Genomic DNA, 19,520 nt, shown 5'->3' on the forward strand with positions numbered 1-19,520 from the left:
TAATCCTTAAGTTCATTGCCATCCAAAAGAATTTTTTAACAAAACTTGAAAATCCTAAATTCCTGTGCAATATATATATGTAAAAACAGTGGAGGGGACTTCCCTGGTGGTCCAATGGTTAAGACTCCGTGCTCTCAATGCAGGGGGCCCAGGTTCGATCCCTGGTCAGGGAACTAGATCCCATATGCCGCAGCTAAGACCCAGCACAGCCAAATACATAAATTAATAAATATTTTTAAAAAACCAACAACAGTGAAGCTGTCAGGACTTCCCTGGCGGTCCAGTGGTTAAAACTCCGTGCTTCCACTGCAGGGGGCAAGGGTTCGATCCTTGGTCAGGGAACTAAGATCCTGCATGCTGTGTTGCTCAAAACAAAAACAAAAAAACAGTGGAAATGATGTATTTGACACGCTAGATAATCAAACACCAAAGCACTGGAATAAAAACAGGAGATTACTGACATAAGAATAAATTAATAGAGTGGGGGAGAGGGTTCAAAAGCAGCCCTATTTCTGGGAATGTAGTTTATGATAAATATGATTATTCAAATCGGGAGAAATGTAGGCTGTTAAATAATTTGATAGTTATAGCTGTACTCTGGAAGGCTACATAACTTTTAAAGTAATTTTGCAAAGAACCAAAAATGGAAAAACAAAAACGAGGCGCCACATTTAGTGTAAACTGGGAAGATGATTTGATGTTTATCAAAAGTTAAATACTTCATGATGTATGTAATCATTATGCTGTACGCCTTAAACATACAGTACTGTATGTCACGTCTCAAAACTGGAAGAGGGGAAAAAAGCAAACAAACACATTTTTTTAAAAAAGGTTAAATGCATATACTCTCAGCAAGTACACCTCAAAGAATTTACATCACAGATTTCCTTTTCCAGTTCTGTGGCAAAACTGAAGATGAAAGATTCTTTGGTGCAGCAAAATTTGTGATAACTGGGAACACCCTATATGTCCATTAGCAAAGGACTAACTATATAAGGCCTCTGTAAGATATATTATGCAACAGTTTTTTTAAAAATGAGGCTTATCAGTAGTGGGAAGCAGCCACACAGCACAGGGAGATCAGCTCGGTGCTTTGTGACCAACCAGAGGGGTGGGATAGGGAGGGTGGGAGGGAGACACAAGAGGGAGGACATATGGGGATATATGTATATGTATAGCTGATTCACTTTTTTATAAGGCAGAAACAAATACACCACTGTAAACCAATAAAGATGTTTAAAAAAAAAAAGCCAAGAGAAAGAAAAACACAAAGCTCAAAAAAAAAAAAAAAAAATGAGGCTTATCAGGACTTCCCTGGCGGCGCAGTTGTTAAGAATCCACCTGCCAATGCAGGGGACACGGGTTTGAGCCCTGGTCTGGGAAGATACCACATGCGACAGAGCAACTAAGCCTATGCGCCACAACTACTGAGCCCATGTGCCACAACTACTGAAGCCCGCGTGCCTAGAGCCAGTGCTCCGCAGCAAGAGAAGCCACCGCAATGAGAAGCTCACGCACCGCAGCAAAGAGTAGCCCCTGCTCGCCGCAACTAAAGAAAGCCCGCAGGCAGCAATGAAGACCCAACACACACAAAAATAAGTAAATAAAATTTTTTTAAATGTTAAAAAAAATGAGACTTATTAATCTATATTGTTGAGCAATATTCAAAAAATATGTCAAGTGTAAAATAGTGAAGTACAAAGCAGTGTGGTTAGTATGCTCCCATTTGGGCCGAATTACACATAAGTGCTCAAATTCCTATAGAATATTTCTAGAAAGATAATCAAGAACTGATTCTGGACTATAAATTCTAACCACCAGGGCCTTCTGCATTTATAAGCCAAAACAAAGCCAAAGGTCAGAGTGAACCAGATCCTTCTTTCTATGCTGTTATCTGTAGACTTGGGGGCCACCAAGTTGGCAGCCTTAGGAAGTGCCCAGTGTGCCACTGCCAGTCATGGGGACTAGGCAGCAGCTGGCTGTAGCCCAGGACTGGTACACCAGGTAGCACCTGGAACAGAAGTACTAGGTATCCCCTTGGTGTCAGGGGCCTCACTCAGTGTTGTCATACCCAGGCCCTCATTCCTGTTCTCCACAGCAGAACAAGGGGGCCACATGGCAACAGCAGGGATCAGTGTCATGGCTGCAGAAAGAGGGCACCAGTTTGACCAAGGACACTCACTGCCCAGAACCATATCCAGAGCAGGAAAGAAACAGACACCGGACTGAGGGATGGAAAGCAGGGGAACCTTTGTTTACTACTGACTTGAGTTTTGGCCTTGAGCAAGATGATTTATCTCGGGGTTTGGGGAGGCACCTTTTAAAAATAGGTGTAAAGATACCATATACACTAATCAACAGATATCCCTGGGTATCTATCTACAGTGAAGGATGAAGTGGGTCCCCTGGATGTTCAGAACAGATTCACAACTCCTGCTCCCTTTCTGGGCCCAGACAACACACCCATCCCTTGGTCCCTCTTCTCTGACACCCCCAGTATCCCATACCCTAGTTCCTGCTCCCTGAGGACACAGTCTGACTTTCAAAAAATTAACAGCATTATTAAAATATAATTCATATACCATACAATTAACCTGTCTGAAGTGTACAATTCAGTGTTTTTTTGGTATATTCACAGGGTTATGCGACCATCACAGTCTGATTTTAGAATATTCTCATACCCTCAAAAGAAACTCCATACCCATTAGCTGTCACTTCCTATTGATCCAAGCCCCTCCCCCCACCAACCCTTTTCCCTCAGCCCTCGTCAATGGCTAATCTACTTTCAGTCTCTATAGGTTTGCCTATTGTGGACATTTCATGTAAATGGAGTCATACAATATGTGGTCTTTTGTGACGGATTTTTTACTTGGCATCATGTTCTCAAGGCTCATCCATGTTGTAGTTTGATCAATTCTTCATTCTTTTTTATTGTCAAATAATATTCCATTGTATGGCTATGCTACCTTTATTTATCCTTTCATCAGCTGATGGACATTTGGGTCTCCATCTTTTGTCTATTGTGAGTAATGCTGCTGTGAACATTCATGTACAAGTTGTTTTTTTTTAAATGAACTAAGTGAGCCTGTCTTTTTTTAAAATACATTTACTTATTTTATTTTATTTATTATTTTTGGCTGCACTGGGTCTTCATTGCTGCGCACGGGCTCTCTCTAGTTGTGGTGAGCGGGGACTACTCTTTGTTGCAGTGCACGGGCTTCTCATTGCGGTGGCTTCTCTTTGTTGTGGAGCACAGGTTCTAGGTGCGCAGGCTTCAGTAGTTGTGGAATGCGGGCTCAGTAGTTGTGGCTTGCGGGCTCGGTAGTTGTGGCTCATGGGCTGTAGAGCACAGGCTCAGTAGTTGTGGCGCACGGGCTTAGTTGCTCCGTGGCATGTGGGATCTTCCCAGACCAGGGATCAAACCCATGTCCCCTGCACTGGCAGGCGGATTCTTAACCACTACGCCACCAGGGAAGTACCTGTACTTTTGGGTGGACAAATTTTCAATTCTCTGTGTATATATCTAGGAGTGGAATTGCTGGGTCATATGGTAACTCTATGTTTAACCATTTGAGCAACTGTCAGACTGTTTGCCAAAGTGGCTGCACCATTTTACATTCCCACCAACAGGGTATGAATGTTCCAGTTTCTCCACATCTTCACCAACAGTTCTTATTATCTGTCTTTTTTATTACAGCCATCCTAGTAGGTGTAAATTTGTTGTTTTGATTTACATTTCCCTGGCGGCAAATGATGTTGAGGATCTTTTCATGGGCTTATTGGCCATTTGTATATCGTCTTTGGATAAATATCTATTCCAAGTCCCTTGCCCATTATTATTATTATTTTTTAATTTGGCTGTGCTGGGTCTTAGTTGCGGCACGTAGGATCTTTTAGTTGCAGCATGCAAACTCTTAGCTGTGGCATGTGGGATCTAGTTCCCCGACCAGGGATCAAACCCGGGCCCCCTGCATTGGGAGCACCAAGTCTTAGCCACTGGACCACCAGGGAAGTCCCCCTTTGCCCATTTTTTAAATTGGATTGATTCTGTTGAGTGGTAAGACTTATGTATTCTAGATACAAGTTCCTTATGATTTGCAAAAATTCCCTCCCGTTGTGTGGGTTGTATTTTTACTTTCTTGATGGTGCCCTTTAAAGCACAAACATTTTTAATTTTGATGATGTCCAATTTGTCTATTTTTGTCTATTTTTGCTTGTGCTTTGAGAGCCATATCTAATAACCCATTTCCTAATGCAAGGTCATGAAAATTTATGCCTATGTTTTCATCCAAGGGTTTTATAAACATTTACAAAGTTTATAATTTAGTTATAAATGTAAAGGTTTAAAATGCATAAAAGTTTTTTTCAAGTAAACTATGTTTTTATAGCTAAAAGCTCTTACATTTAGATTTTTGATCCATTTTGAGTTAATTTTTTATTTTTTGAGTTAATTTTTGTATATGGTTTGAGGTAAGGGTCCAACTTCATTCTTCTGCATGTGGATATCCAGTTGTCCCAACTCCATTTACTGAAAAGACTATTTTTTCTCCACTGAATTGTCTTGACTTCATTGTTGAAAATAAACTAACTGTAAATATAAGGGTTTATTTCCAGACTCTCAATTTTATTCCCTGGGTATATATCTTTCTTTATGCCAGTATCACATTGTTTTGCTTACTGTAGCTTGGTAGTAAAATTTTAAATCAGGACCTGTGAGTCTTCCAACTTGTTCTTCTATTTCAAGATTAGTTTTGTTTTTCTAGATCCCTTGCATTTCCATATGAATTTTAGGATCAGCTTGTCAACTTTTGCAAAAAAGAGAAAGAAAAGCAAGCTGTCTGGGATTCTGATAGGGATTGCATTGGCTCCGTAGATCAATTTGAGGAGTACTGTCATCTTGACAATATTAAATCTTCTGACCCGTGAACATGGGGTGTTTTTAAATTTATTTAGATTTTAATTTCTTTCAACAGTGTTTTATAGTGTTCAGTGTATAAATCTTACATTTCTTTTGTTAAATTTATATAGAAGTATTTTATTCCTTTTGTTCCTATTGTAAATGGAATTGTTTTCTTTCGTTTTTGGATTGTTCATTGCTAGTGATGAGAAATACAATAGATTTTTGTACATTGTTCTTGTTTTCTGAAACCTTGCTGAACCAGTTTACTAGCTCTAATATTTGTGTGTGTGTGTATTCCTAAGGATTTTCTATATACAGGATCATGTCATCTGTAAAATGAGATTGTTTACTTCTTCTTTTCCAGTCTGGATGCCATTTGTTTCTTTTTATTGCTTACAGGGTTAAATAGAAGTGATGGGAGAAGACATCCTGATCTGAGGGGGAAAACATCCAGTCTTTCATCATTTAAGTATGATGTTAGCTGTGACTTTTTCACAGATGCCCTTTGATAATTAGCAAGTTAAGGAAGTTCCCTCTTATTCCTAGTTTCTTAAGCTTTTTTAAAACATCAAAGTTGTTGGGCTTCCCTGGTGGCACAGTGGTTAAGAATCCACCTGCCAACGCAGGGTACACAGGTTCAAGCTCTGGTCCGGGAAGATACCACATGCCGCAGAGCAACTAAGCCCGTGTGCCACAACTACTGAGCCTGCGTGCCACAACTACTGAAGCCTGAACGCCTAGAGCCCATGCTCCTCAACAAGGGAAGCCACCGCAATAAGAAGCCCATGCACCACAATGAAGAGTAGCCCCGGCTCACTGCAACCAGAGAAAAGCGTTCACACAGCAATGAAGACCCAATGCAGCCAAAAATAAAATTAATTAATTAAAAAAAAAAAAGAAAATCGAAGTTGTTGGATTTTGTCAAATGTATTTTCTGTGTCTATTGAGATGATCAGAGGGTTTTTGTTCTTTATTCTACTAATATTCTTTATTACATTAATTGATTTTCAGATGTTAAACCAACCTTGCATTCTTGAGATAAATCCCACTTATAAAATCATTTTTATATATTGCTGAATTTTGTTTGCTAGTATTTTGTTGAGGATTTTTACATCTATATTCATAAGAAATAGTGATCTGAAGTTTTCTTTTCTTGTGATGTCTTTGTCCCGTTTTGTTATCTGGATAATTCCCAGACAGTCTGACTTTTGGCCCTCACTTTTCTTCTGCCCCAACTTCAATTCCCTGGCTCTCTGCCAGGACTGTCCCAGGTACTGAAAGCATTTTGGGAATGCAAAATCATAGGCCCCGCTGCTGGGGCAATAGCTGGCATCACTCCTTAGTCTGTACTTTGGACTTCAGTCATGATCCCCTCCCCAGCTGAATGTCTGCATAAACTGGGACTCCTTGCAGGAGAAAACTCCAGAACCAGGGCTGAGGCAGAGGTAAGGGAAGGCAGCAGGCTTTGTAGATGGGGCGGTCATTCTAGATTCAACCAAGGAGATTTGGAGACTTGTTCTCAATTACTTATGCACAGTCCACTCTCAACTAAAAGCCCTCTCCCTGGAGCCTGCTTTCCATTCAAGTCCTATCCCAGCTCTGACCTCATCTCTTACCTACTTTTTACACTCAGCAGGCTCCAGCCACGCTGGCCTTCTGTTTATTTTCTTCCCAGTCTTGGGACCTTTGTACTTGCTGCTTCCTGGGGATGGAACCCATAATCCTAGATTTGCCCATGATGCTCTTTCTGTTCAAGTCTCAGCTCAAATCTCACTGCTTCTACTGCTGCATAATAAATGACCACAAACTTAACATCTTAAAAACAACGTCCATTTCTTATCTTATAGTTCTATAGATTAGAAGTCCAGGCTGATTCAGCTGGGTCCTCTACTTGGTGTCTCATGAGGATGAAGTCAAGGTCTTGGCCAGTGTGAGCTTTTATCTGGAGGCCCTGGCATAGAATCCACTGCCAGACTCACCTGGGTTATTAACAGAATTCAGTTCCATTTGGCTGTAGGAATGAGGTCCCTGTTTCTTTGTTGGCTGTCAGCCAGTGGTTGTTCTCAGTTTCTAGAGGCCATCTACATTCCCTGGCTAGGAGCCCCTCCCTCTTCAAGATCAGCAATGGCACATTGAGTCCTCCTGCTTCAAATTTCTCTGACTTCTGTCTTCCTCTTCTGTAGCTAGCTGGAGAAGCTTTTCAGCTTTTAAGAGCTCATATGATTACATTTGGTCCACATGAATAATTCAGGACAATCTCCCTATCTTAAGGTCAACTGATTAGTAAACTTAATTACATCTGCAAAGCCCTTTTTCTCATGTTAGGTAACATATTCATAGAGATTAGGGCATGGAATCTTTGGGGGCCATTATTCTCCTTACCACAGTTCACCTTCTAGCCCTCAAAGATTCATGTCTGTCCCACACACAAAATACACTCACTTCCTCCTGAGGTCCCTAAAAGTCTCATCCCATTACAGCATCAAGTCAGAGTAAAAAAAAAAAAAAAAAAAAAAAAAAAAATGTCTCATATAAATCTCATCAAACCAAAAGTCCCAAGTCTCATTATCTGAATTAGATGCAGATGAGGCTCTGGGTATAATCCATCCTGGAGCACAATTCCTCCCATCTGTGGACCTATGAAACTAAAGAAACAAGTCATGTACTCCAACATGCAATGCTGAGACATGCACAGGGTAATAGTTATAGACATTCTGGTTCAAAAAGGGAAGAAATGGAAGGTAAAAAGGAGTCACTGATCCAAAGCAACTTCAAAAGCCAGCTGGGCAAATTGCTTTAGGTGTCCAGGCCTACAAGTAACCCTCCATGGCTCTGCTCTGCCTTCTGAGCTCTCAGTTCTGCCCTTTGGATTAATCACCTCCCCTAAGAAACCATTCCTGACTATCTTTTAGAACAGCCGTCTCCAAACCCTTGTAATTTTTTGTCACAACACACTGCTTAATTTTTTAATAATACATGTCCTGGTTTTGGGATGTCTTAGCTATTTCTTTACTTGTCATCTCCACTAAAATATAAACTCCATGAAAGCAGAGACCTTGTCTGAATTTTCACCTCTATTTCTCCAGCACCCGCCATAATGCCTGGTGCGTAAGTCTTGCTCAATAAATATTTTGGGAATAAATGAAAGAATCAGTTAAATGTGGATCGGGGTGCTGTGGTATGCTGAACAATAGCCCCCCAAATATGTCCACATCCTAATCCCTGGAACCTGAGAATGTTACTTGACATGGTAAAAGGGATTTTGCCAATGTGATTAAGTTAAGGATGGTGAAATGGTAGATTATACTGGAGTATCTGGATAGGCCTAAGGTAATCACAAGGGTCCTTATAAGAGGGAGACAGGAAGGTCAGAGTGGGAGGAGAAGGTGATATGATAGAAGCCAAGATTGGAATGATGTGCTTTGCAATGGATGATAGGGCCACTAGCTAAGGAATGCAGGCATCAGTTAGAAACTGAAAAAGGTAAGCAAATGGTTCCTCCAGAAGGAGCCAGCCCAGCCAACTCCTTGACTTTAGCCCAGTGAAACTAGTTTTGGATTTCTGACCTCCAGAGCTATAAAAGAATACATGTATGCTGTTTTAAGCCACTAAGTTTATGGTAATTTGTGCCAGGAGTAATAAGAAACTCAAGTTCCATTGCCTAAAGCAAACCATAGCTGATGTCAGTGGAGTGGGGATATATAATCTCTTCGTATGGAGGGGCCCCACAGGGAAGGCCAACGAGTTTTTGAACAATTGTAAAATCTTCCCCCGTCTGCCCTCTTTGTCACAAATACTGTCTTTTGTGTTTCCTCCACATGCAAAATAAATGCATCCCCGTCTCAAGGCAGACCACCCAAATGACCTATCTAATCATGGCATCAGGCTCAAATCCAGGACCTCTGATAGTCTCTATATCAGGTCTAGATGTGGCATCTCTTGATCCAGAGACCTATGACCCAAAGTAAATAAACAGATAAACAGATAACTAGATAGATAAATAACTAGATAAATCAATCAATCAATCAATCACAAGTTATCTCTGTCCCCTCCACCACATCCAACATATGAAGTGGAACAGGGACAGGATAATAGCAGTAAATACCCTCATTCAGAAGGAAAAATGGGAGACAGAAGTTACTGGTCTATGATAATTCTAAAAATCCTGCTGGGCAGATGTTGAAAAGGACCCCCCTCCTTCCCCTGGGAGTGGGACTGCTTCCTGGGACTAGTTCCCCAGTTCATTCTTCTCCATGTCCTTAGCTCTGCCTTTGTTTGTTTGTTTATTTGGCTGTCTTAGTTGGGTCTTAGTTGCCCCGTGCGGGATCTCCAGTTGTGGCATGCGGGATCTTTAGTTGCAGCATGTGGGATCTAGTTCCCTGACCAGGGATCAAACCCAGGCCCCTGCATTGGGAGTGCAGAGTCTTAACCGCTGGACCACCAGGGAAGTCCTGGCTCTGCCCTTACAATGGCCCATCCTTTTCCATTTATTCTCCTTGGCCACATTTGAGAACACTTGGAGGTTATGCCTTTCTTTAATAAGGCAGCTTTCTTTTTTTTTTTTTTTTTTTTTGCGGTACGCGGGCCTCTCACTCTCGTGGCCTCTCCTGTTGCGGAGCACAGGCTCCAGACGCGCAGGCTCAGTGGCCATGGCTCACGGGCCTAGCCACTCTGCGGCATGTGGGATCTTCCCAGACCGGGGCACGACCCCATGTCCCCTGAATTGGCAGGCGGACTCTCAACCACTGCACCACCAGGGAAGCCCCAGACATGCCTCCTTTTCGACTTAGTTGTAGGCAAATGGAGAGTTACACTCTTAATCTCTTTTCCCTGAATCACCTTGTATAACTGAAAGGATTTACTGGAAACCACTTCGACCAAGTCAGAGGTTTTTACATAAGGCATGAGAGCCATACACTTGATATGGCCCTTGCCACAAAGATGAGTTTGTTTTTTTACAATAAATTTATTTATTTATTTATTTTATTTTTGGCCGCACTGGGTCTTCGTTACTGCGCGTGGGCTTTCTCTAGTTGAGGCGACCGGGGGCTACTCTTCCTTGCAGTGCGCGGGCTTCTCATTGCAGTGGCTTCTCTTGTTGTGGAGTACAAGCTCTAGGCACGCAGGCTTTGGTAGTTGTGGCTCATGGGCTCTAGAGTGCAGACTCAGTAGTTGTGGCGCACAGGCTTAGTTGCTCCACGGCATGTGGGATCTGCCCCAGTCAGGGCTCAAACCTGTATCCCCTGCATTGGCAGGTGGATTCATAACCACTGCGCCACCAGGGAAGTCCCACAAAGATGAATTTTAATAAAACTTTGTGCCTTAACGGCCTTGTCAAGTTGTATATTTCACTGGTTAAAAATCTGGATCACTTGCCTGGAGTTTCTATATTCTCTTCCATTTCTGCTTAAAAACTGGCCAATTATATTCTGAGTCATCTCTTTCTTACAGTAACTTGTCAAATGCACGCAATAGCAACCAAGGCATGCTACTAATATTCTCTTTCCCCAATTTTTTGCCTAAAGCTCTAAACTCAGTTGGACGTTATTTATACTCTTAGTTCTATTCCCAGCTTACAGTTTAAAAAAGTGCTTCACCACTGCATAACACACATCACCATCTTTCCAGCTTCCAATGGTAGTTTCCTCACCAGCCACTGTCCAGCTCCAAAGCCAATGACACACAATTCAGGTTTATTTTTTATTGTAGCAACACCCCACTGCTGGGTAATAATTCTGTAACAGTTGAAAGGACTGTTGATGTGGTAACAACCAACCTCAAAATATCAGTGGCTAACAGCAAGAGAAGTTTCTCATTTACATTACGCATCATTTTACAGGTGGGCTACAGCTCAGCTTCATGTCCTGTTAATTCTGGGTTCCAGGCTGAAGAAGTCTTGATCTGGCAACTGACAGTTTCATGGCCGAGGAAAAAGAGAAGGGAAGCTCTCAGAATACTCATTGGTGCTTAAAGCTTCTATTTGGAAGTGGTACTTTGCATTTCTACTCATATTCCACTGGCCATAGCCAAGCCCATTGTAAGTGGGGCATGAATGTATAATCCTCCTAAAGAGAGGGGCCCAGTAGGAAGGACAGCATATATTTGGAACAATAATCTACCACAGGGCTGTACCGGAAACTGATATCAATCACTGAACTCGTCCATTCTTGCTTCATATGCACTCTGCTGCAGCGTTTTGTACCATGTGACACCTCTCATACATCTTGATCAAGGGTAAAATCTTGACTCAATGTAGACAATTCATAGGTAGGTCAATGTAGCCTGACCTGGACCAGTCAGGTTCCTTTTCTTAAGAATCTGAAGCATGAAATATTCAGCGGGTGAGGGAGTAAGTGGAGAGGGCTTGCAGGTGAAAGGTGATACAACATGATTTGGAAAAGCCACAACTAACATAGGCCATGTTCCCTGAAAGCTGGGCTGACAGCAGCCAAGCCAGGATTTCAGTGCAAAACCTGCCCTGAGCCCCTCACTCAGGTCGGTTTCCCACAGGGAAGGGGTATATGCAAGGAAGCCTGTGAAACCTCCGGTGCACTTGTCTTCTAAGTCTGCTCCAAACTTGCCACTCACCTGTTCAAAAATCTTCTATAGGTCCCCACAGCCCACAGAAAAAGTTCAAATTGTTGAGCCCGGCATCTGAGCCCTCGCTTGGCCATCTAGCCACCTCTTCCAGGAGGTTCTGGATGGCGTCCTGGGTGAGACGGTTAAGCAGCCTTTCAGGGTGGCGCTGTCCAGCACGGCCAAGCGGAAGACACACGCTGCACGTGGACACCCAGCTGCGTAGATGTGGCAGTCTCCGCGTCGGCTTGACAATCTCTATCAGATTCCAGTAGGTACCATGGGTCGTGCAGTTTGATTCTGAAGGCAGAAAAATGGGGGACTGGACAAAGGCGACCAAGAGGACAGGATTCTGCTGAAGCAGCAGGCCGCAAGGGGAAGAGATGGAGAATGGAGAATCAGGGAAGCGCAGAGGCCCCGCGTCCAAATCAGTCTTCCCCTGGGGCAGGATCCATCCGGTTCCGCAGTTTCCCCATTGGGTGGGCATCCATAGTGTTCGAACGCTTCTGAAAATGAGGGGTTACTTCCTGTAGGCGTCTACTAGAGTTTCTTCTGTACATGGGACACAGGATCTCAGACAGGACGAAGGCGTGGGTAACCTCCCAGACTCGGCCAGCCGCAAGTCCGAGCAGCTAGGGAGAGCGACCCAGCCACGCCTTCTCGCGTGAAGTTCTGACTCCCTGCGCACGCCTGCCAGTCTCTCACTGGCCAGCCGCCTTCCGTCTCCTTTGGCGTTTTGATCATGCCCCTTGAGCTCTGTGATCCAATCGCTTTTGGGTGCGACTGAGGACTCGCTCTGAGGCCCCGCCCACATCAGCGTCCTCTAATTGCTGTTTAATACCCGGTGCTCACTCCTTCAGGACGCCCTACGGACCAATCCTGATGCTCTTCAGGAACAACACTTAGGTCTGCTAGTCAGTCGTTTTCCAAGTGGCGACCGGGCTACCCTTCAGCCACACCCCGTACACTCGGGGCCAAGTGTACCCTCGGATCTGGCGCACGCACCGAGCAACCGCCATTCTAGGGCCACAGGGAGGCGCTGCAGGCGGGCGCCCAGCCATGGATGGAGGCTGGGCGGTCCTGTCCCACGTCACTGGGGCCCAATCCCGCCCTCTGACCCCTCCCCCATCCCAGGTCCAGGGGCGGGTCCGAGTCTGCACCAACGACCACACAGCTAGCCCTTCATCGCTCGCATCGCCCCGGCACCCACGTGTGCACCCCATACTTGGTGGCCGAAGCGAGCGGTACTGCAACCAGACGGGCTGGGCTACAGGAGCAGCAGCGGTGACCTGTGGGATCGAAAGTGCGATGGGACAGGGCGGCTGGAACCCGGCTCCCAGACCTTGGTCAGGATCGGGCACCTCCCTCTTTTTACCAGGCTTCGGAGCCAGGAGTCCTGAAACTAGGTGTCTGGGGACAGGCACCACACCCAGCTGCAGAAACTAGGCATGGGACTTGGAACTCTTAAGACATGGAGCTCAGGTGAGTCATGGAAACCCTGGGGTCAGGCTCTTCTGCCTCCTCTACCCGCTTCAGCCACAAGACCCCTGAGAAACAAGGTGAGCTGATACAGTGCCTGGCTCCATAACCTGAACTCATATAAGAGGCAATGCCTTTTTCTGGGCACAGGGCCTGGCCTCTTGAACCCTTTGCCTGGCAACCTCTTCACTGATTCTTCCCATAACTGGCCCCTCCTCACTTGCCACGCCACTCAAATATCGCCCCCTCTGAGACAGGCCCTTCCGAGTCCACTATATCCAAAGTAACAGGCTCAATTACTTTTTCACAGTGCCTCTTCTTCTTGGCCTCAGGAATGCCCATAGATCACACACACACACACACACACACACACACACACACACACACACACCCACCTGTGTCCCAGCCGCCTGGCTCAGCCTCACTCCTTTGGGGTTAGGTACTCACAGCCAGATGTGGGTGTTACACCCTCCCGGCCCCACTCATTCTCATGGGAGAGTAGAAGGGCACTGCCAGCCTGGTGTGCTCACAGCACCTACGACAGTCTGATCTGAGCCTGCCTGGGCTGGGCCTGTCCCCAAGGGTGGCCAGGAGGTGGGAGGCTGGTTACCTGGAGGCCCTGGACCAGCCTTTTCAGGAACACACATGCACAGGGGAATCTCCAAGCTTTTTTTTTTTTTTTTTTTTTTTAATTTCTTACAAAACCACATGTCCCAGCCAGACTGGACAGTGCAGGCCCGCCCCCAGGCACTGTGGCTGGAGGAGGGAGGCCCCCATGGATGAAGGGCTGCCGACCCCAGAAGGACCGTCTGCCACTCTGCACAAGGCCAGTGTGAGGAAGGGGTCTGGCTGGAGGCTCTGTCCTGCCCACCCCCAGCTGCTGGGAGAGAAGGTAGACCCGGGGTCCCTGGTGCTCTTAGTGCCTGCAAGGGAAGGAGTGCAGAAGAGGGTCTGAGGGGAGGAGGAAAGGCTGGGGTCAGGGATGGGGCAGGCCAGGGGGCAGGCCCACAGTATCTCACCGAGAATACGCAGCGCTATCAAACCAACGTGGAGACGCTAATGATGACCACCAGAACGAGGACAGTGACGGACAAACAGATGGCAATAAAGACTTTCTTCTGTGGGAGAGGAGTGGGGTCAGGGAAACTCAGGAGGGGAGGGAGGGCCACCCGGGGGGTGGGGTGGGGGGAGGCTGACCTTCCGCGCCTTCTTCTGGCTCTCCAGGGCCATCTTGACATGTTCCTGCCCACGTTCCACATAGTCTGCTGAGCTCAGAATGTTCTTCTCAATTCTGTTGATCGTCTCCCCCTGTTCGGAAGAGGGGGCGGTTCAGGCAGGTAGGAATGACTGGGGGTGGAGGGCCCAGCAGCTCCTCAGTCTGCCCAGCCCAACCACAAATGACTGAAGGACATGCCTGGCAGAGAACACTGCACTAACAAAGATGTGGAGGCAGGACCACATCTGACCAAAGTCCGCTCTCCTGCAGGTGGCTTCGAGGCCCCCTTCCACCATGTGGTCCCTTCTGTCCTGCTCCCTCTCCCCATACAACCTCTACTCGCAGTGCTGGCTGGGAGCTGAGTGCCTTACATGGCTCCTATCTTTTCACACAGGGTGAACTTTTGTCCCCTCACAAGTCTGTCTGAAGTCGTGTTCTTTAGGCCTGTCTCCCTGCTGCTGTGAAGCTCTCCCTATCCTGGCACTCCTACTGAGTGAAAGCTCTTCCCCATGACTCCCAGCTGCGAAAAAGCATTGGGTCAGCTCCTCCAGGACAGGGCTGGAAGCTCCCCTTATCCTGAGATAAGGGCCGGGGGAAGAATACCACCTCGCATTCCATCCTTGTACAGATTTTAGGAGGCAGGCCCTCTAGGGGGCAGCTGTGGAGCTCTCAGAAGTATGAGGATAGATTCTGTTGGTGGAGGAGAAGCCAGGGTTGGGGCCATACCTGGGGTGGGCTCAAGTTTGAGGGATGGGGTACAATGTATAGAGGAGTGGCCATCCAGGTAGCTGTTCAGGAGGACGCAATTTGGGGGCACAGCTAAGGATGGAAATAAAGGCCAGCCTGGGGGCTTGGCCCAGTCTGGAGGGGAACAAAAGCCCCGGGGAGAGAGGCTAAGGGTGGAGGTGGGCTGACAGGCACAACACAGTCTCACGTCTGGGGGCTGAATCAAGCCTGGCCAGCTGCCTGGGGTGCCCACCTGCATCTCCACTTCAGTAGCCAGAAAAGTGAAAATCTCATGAAGTTCACGGATACTGCGCTCAAGCTGCTGGATCTCACTGTGCCGGGCCGAGATCTCATTTAGGGCCTGTCGAGTCACCTGTGTGTCCTTCAGTATCTGGAGAGTGGACAGGAGTGAAGGGACAAGTCACAGGGAAACCAGCAGCAGGTTCAGAATTTCCTGTTCAGCTTTGGAGCGGCCCTCAGGCCTAGAACTGGGGCCAGGCCCCTGATGAGTGGTTCCAGGCAGGCTAATTCGTGCCCTTCCGGGCCTCAGGATTCCCTCCATGAAAAACGGCCAGGACTCAGAGAGGACGGGGGGCCCGGCAGAGGGAGGCTGGCTGTGGCCACTCACATTGGACACAAACACCTCGCTCTGCCCGCTGTCCAGCATCTGCTCCAGCTCCTCGTCAGACACCATTCCAGCATTTGCTGTGAAGGAAAAGGCCAGGCTCAGAGCTGGTCAGGTCACCTGACCCTGTGGGCCGGACGCCGCAACTCACTGATCTTCAGCTGCCTCCGAATCCGCTCCACGTTCTTCTCCCGGTATTCGGACTGCATTGAGTTGCACTTGTTGATGAGCTCCACAAATTGTTGGGACAGGACCCCGTGCTAAGGATGGAGAATAGAAGCTGGGTACTCCTGGGAGGATCCCTGCCCGGTCTGGGCTTCAGCATCCCCGTGGGTACAGTGAGCAAAGAGCATGAGCTCCTAGGTGCCTGCTGCCTTGACCACCTTGAAAGGCTCCCCCAGTCTCTCAGAGTAAAAGCCGAAGCCCTTACCAGGACCTGCAAGGCCCTATATGACCCGCCCCTTCCCCCGTTGCCCCTCTGACCTTACCTCCCAACACTGTGCCCTCACCCCTTCCCTCCAACCACAATGGGCTCTTTACTCCTCTCTGAGCAGAGCACAGCCCCACCTCAGGCCTTTACACTTGCGGGCCTTCGGCCTGGAATGCTCAGGCCCCACAAAGGCCTTTAGTCTTTGTTACAATGTCACCTTCTAAGTGAAGTTTTCTCCACCGTATTGCAACCTGCCTTCTCCCGATGTTCTCATTCCCTCTCCTCCTGCTCTTTTCCCTTAATACTTCCTACGTTCTAAAATAATTTACTGATTTATTATGGTGATTGTCTCTCCGCACTGGAATGTAAGCTCTGTGAGGATAGGGATCTTTGGTTCACGGCTGTATCCCAAACAGCTGAAAAAGGGTCTGGCACACAGTAGACCCTCAACAAATATTTGTGGAATGCTTGTTGAACACCAGCCTCACTGCTTAGACTAGAGGTGTGCTGGGATGCCCGGGGGTCATAGTGATTGCCCAGATTTTTACAGGCCCACCTGGGCCGTCAGCCTCTCACACCAGTGACTACCACAAGCCCCCCCTCTCCCCCGAAACGCTCTCTCTCCTTGTCAATTTTGCTGATGTCTAAAATCTGCTCATTCCTTGCAGTTCCTTCCTCAAAGACACATCTGCTCTCTTGGCTTCAGCTGTACCCTTTCAAGATGCCCAAACTGTTCCATCTTCAATCTGGGGTCTTTGCTGAGCTCTGGGCCCACCTACTTCAACTCTGATCTCCAAGAACTTCAAACCATGCCTCACTGCGCATCCAGAGGAGGCAGCTCAGACCACCTCAAATCTCCTTACAAAGCTGTTGATTCAGTGACCTTCCACCCCAGGGAAGTTCCTCTTCCTGACTTCTTGAATTCTGTCCCTGGGGCAGAGGATGTCCCTGTCACATAGGCAGGGAACCTCCCAGCCATTTGACTGCACCCTCTTCTTCCCTGGGCAGAGCCATTAGCTACCAAGTCCTACCTGAGTAATGTCTTTGTCATCTATTCAAGCTTAACTCCCCATCTTGGCTTCTAGAAAGTATCTCCTACAGCCGAGCCCAGATCATGTCTAGGGACTCAGCAACTTCTCACTGAATGGAGGAGAAGAGGGCAGTGATATAATGGACTGGAAGTCATGAGACCTGGGTTCTTGACCTTGGGTGAATCCTATTCCTCTCTGAGCCTCAGTTTCCCCATTTGGAAAATCATCTGGTTGGACTTGATGATCTCTAAGGGCCCTCCCTTCTCACATCTGCCATCTAATGATCTATAAAACACTAGCTGAAATTTCCTAGTTCTGGGGATAATGAACCCACCTGGGTTTTTCTCATTCTTGTGTTGACCGAGTTATAGTTCTCATCAGCTTCCTCCTTCTGGGGCTCTATAGCTGTGGAAAGACACAAGAGTATTGGTAGAGCAGGGGAGTTTGACCTGTGGCTTCTGAAATTCGGTTTGGGGACTAGGACCCCAGCCACCCAGCCATACAATAGAGAGGTGCTTATGACCATAGGATGTTTTTTTGGAAATAAAATTTATCATAAAATGACTAATTCTGAGTCTCTGACAGGCAAAAGTATATTTTTCTTTGCAATAAATACGTCAGAGAATTCCCACAGGCATGCAGAGGCCTCCTAACAAAACCCCCATCGGCCTGCCCAAAGAACGCACACTGGTCAGCAAGAATTGTAGAAGTACAGCTGATCCTTGCACAACTGCATGGGTCCACTTATACTTGGATATTTAGAAAACAAATGCATGCTACAGAACTACATGATCCACGGTTAGTTGAATCCACCCATGCAGGACCTGGGATATGGAGGGTGGACCATACAGTTATATGCATATTATGACTTGGGGGGTGGGGTGGCAACACTAACCTCTGCCTCGGTCAAGGGTCAAATGTAAATGGTTTCATTATAAATAAGGGAACCTAAGAGGCAGGCATATGCTGTGGAAAGAACTTTGGACTGGAAGCCAGGAGACGGAGATTCTAGACGTAGGCCTGCTGTGTGACCTGGATATATGTCACTGGCCTCTCTGGGCCACACACTCCCCAGATATACCAGGAGCTGGGCAGGATCAGAGGAAAGTATCTGTCTGAGGTCCTAGAAGCTCACCCTTCAGCTGCGCGCGGATGTCCCTCCCCAGCTGTTTGATCTCGTCGCGCAGGTTCTGCAGGTCCTGCTTCATGCCTGAACAAGAGAAAGCCATGATGCCCAAACAGCAGCCCCTACCTCAACAAATCTCCCTGCCCACCACCTGCGTGGAACTACAATCCCCACAATCCCTCGGGCTCAGCATGCGTTCTACACCCAGGGTTTGACTCACTCTCCTCGGGAAGGGGCGTGGCCAGAATGGTGACCTGCTGCTTCTCCAACTCTCGGACTTTATTCTCCAGCTTGACAATAGTTTGCCGAATTGTCCGAACCTGGGGAGGATGACCGAGAGGGCTGAAGGAGATATGGGGGTCCTCCAGGCCGCTATGCTCCTCGGGTCCTCCAGCCCCCTCGTGAATCCAGGCCGAGACCCCAGCCTCTTACCTTCTGGAAGAATTCATCGTCCGGGCTCCCCAGCCGTGCAGTGCCCGGGTGTACCACCAGCGCGACTCTCTCCTTGTCTTCATCGTCCGAGCTGTCATCCCCCTGCCAGGGCCGGGGTCACTGGCATCACTTCCTTAATATTGCTCTCGCCCAGCAGGACTCACAGACTTCCGGGTCTTTCCTTCCTAGCCCACAGCCACCCCTCCCTGCCCCGAAGACCAGGCGTCCTGCATTCCAGCCAGACCCCACCCCGTCCGCCTGTCCCCAACCCTGCTGTTCCGACTTCTCACCTGCCTCAGCTCGTGGGTCCTGTCCCGCATGGCGGCCCGAGCTCCCTCTCCCCGGCGCCGGAGCCCGGCGGGCCTCAAGATTCTAAGTTTGGAACGCCCGTATCCCACTCACACTCTGACACTCCCCTCCGCCCTCACCCTGCGGACCCCAAAACTGCCCCCTCCACGAGCCGCCAGAGGCTCTTTCCCTGGCACCATCCACAGTCAAGGGGAAGGAGCCGATCTCGGGGACCCCCACGTTTCCACAGGTTGGAATTCCCTTTTCTTCCCCCCCTCCCGCTCCAGTAGCCTCGGCCCCGCCCCCTCTGGGATGACTGGAGCATGCGCACGGGAGCTCGTCCCTTCCCAACCCGAGGGAAAGGCGGAGGTCGGAAGCAGCAGGGCTCCGAACGGAAGCAAAATTGCCAGGACGTGAGAACCCGCCCACTTCGCCGGAACTATCGCATCTTCAAACGGAAATCTACTTGCCAAAAGGGGTGAGAATGCGTCATTGGTATGTAATCTGAGAGGCCCCTCATCTCACATCACCCCACGGTGCACCCCTCCTCGCGTCACGTGACCGGCCCGGTCCCAGCCTCTCGGACCACAGAACGTGACGCTTGGACTGTCACATGTCTCGGCTCTGTCAACTCCGTCTCTGGAACACCTATCTCCCCACGACGTCCTCGGCACCCCGGTGCCCGAGTTAC

The 19,520-nt window shown here is 47.8% G+C and overlaps 1 protein-coding gene across 5 annotated transcripts; it reads right to left on the reverse strand.

Annotated features, from left to right (window-relative positions):
* Window positions 1-10,586: 10,586 nt before the first annotated feature.
* On the reverse strand, window positions 10,587-19,158 carry STX4 (syntaxin 4). Of its 5 annotated transcripts, none has more exons than XM_027126329.1 (11): window positions 18,832-19,060; window positions 18,542-18,643; window positions 18,330-18,429; window positions 18,119-18,193; window positions 17,318-17,388; window positions 15,674-15,782; window positions 15,526-15,602; window positions 15,151-15,288; window positions 14,153-14,263; window positions 13,975-14,073; window positions 10,587-11,982 (listed from the first exon to the last, which is right to left on the reverse strand). In XM_027126329.1, exons 1-10 carry the CDS (start codon window positions 18,859-18,861, stop codon window positions 13,993-13,995), a joined length of 894 nt encoding a protein of 297 aa, XP_026982130.1. In that variant the 5' UTR covers window positions 18,862-19,060; the 3' UTR covers window positions 10,587-11,982; window positions 13,975-13,992. The 5 variants fall into 5 exon arrangements, with proteins under 5 accessions (XP_026982130.1, XP_026982129.1, XP_026982128.1 ...); XM_027126328.1 differs by having other exon boundaries at window positions 10,587-12,765; window positions 18,832-19,059; XM_027126327.1 differs by lacking the exon at window positions 10,587-11,982 and adding an exon at window positions 13,117-13,878 and having other exon boundaries at window positions 18,832-19,158.
* Between the last annotated feature and the right edge of the window lie 362 nt (window positions 19,159-19,520).

The sequence above is a fragment of the Aethalodelphis obliquidens genome, unplaced genomic scaffold (genome assembly GCF_003676395.1).
Source record: "Aethalodelphis obliquidens isolate GAN/ISIS:26980383/991018 unplaced genomic scaffold, ASM367639v1 scaffold30, whole genome shotgun sequence".
In the NCBI taxonomy this organism is placed as follows: domain Eukaryota; kingdom Metazoa; phylum Chordata; class Mammalia; order Artiodactyla; family Delphinidae; genus Aethalodelphis; species Aethalodelphis obliquidens.

Excerpts from the sequence above, each read along its gene's own strand:
- STX4 (XM_027126329.1), bottom strand. The coding sequence starts at position 18,861 with ATGCGGGACAGGACCCACGAGCTGAGGCAG. Across the intron at positions 18,430-18,541 it reads ACGATGAATTCTTCCAGAAG|GTTCGGACAATTCGGCAAAC; the intron begins GTAAGAGGCTGG and ends CATCCTCCCCAG. Across the intron at positions 18,194-18,329 it reads CACGCCCCTTCCCGAGGAGA|GCATGAAGCAGGACCTGCAG; the intron begins GTGAGTCAAACC and ends TCTCTTGTTCAG.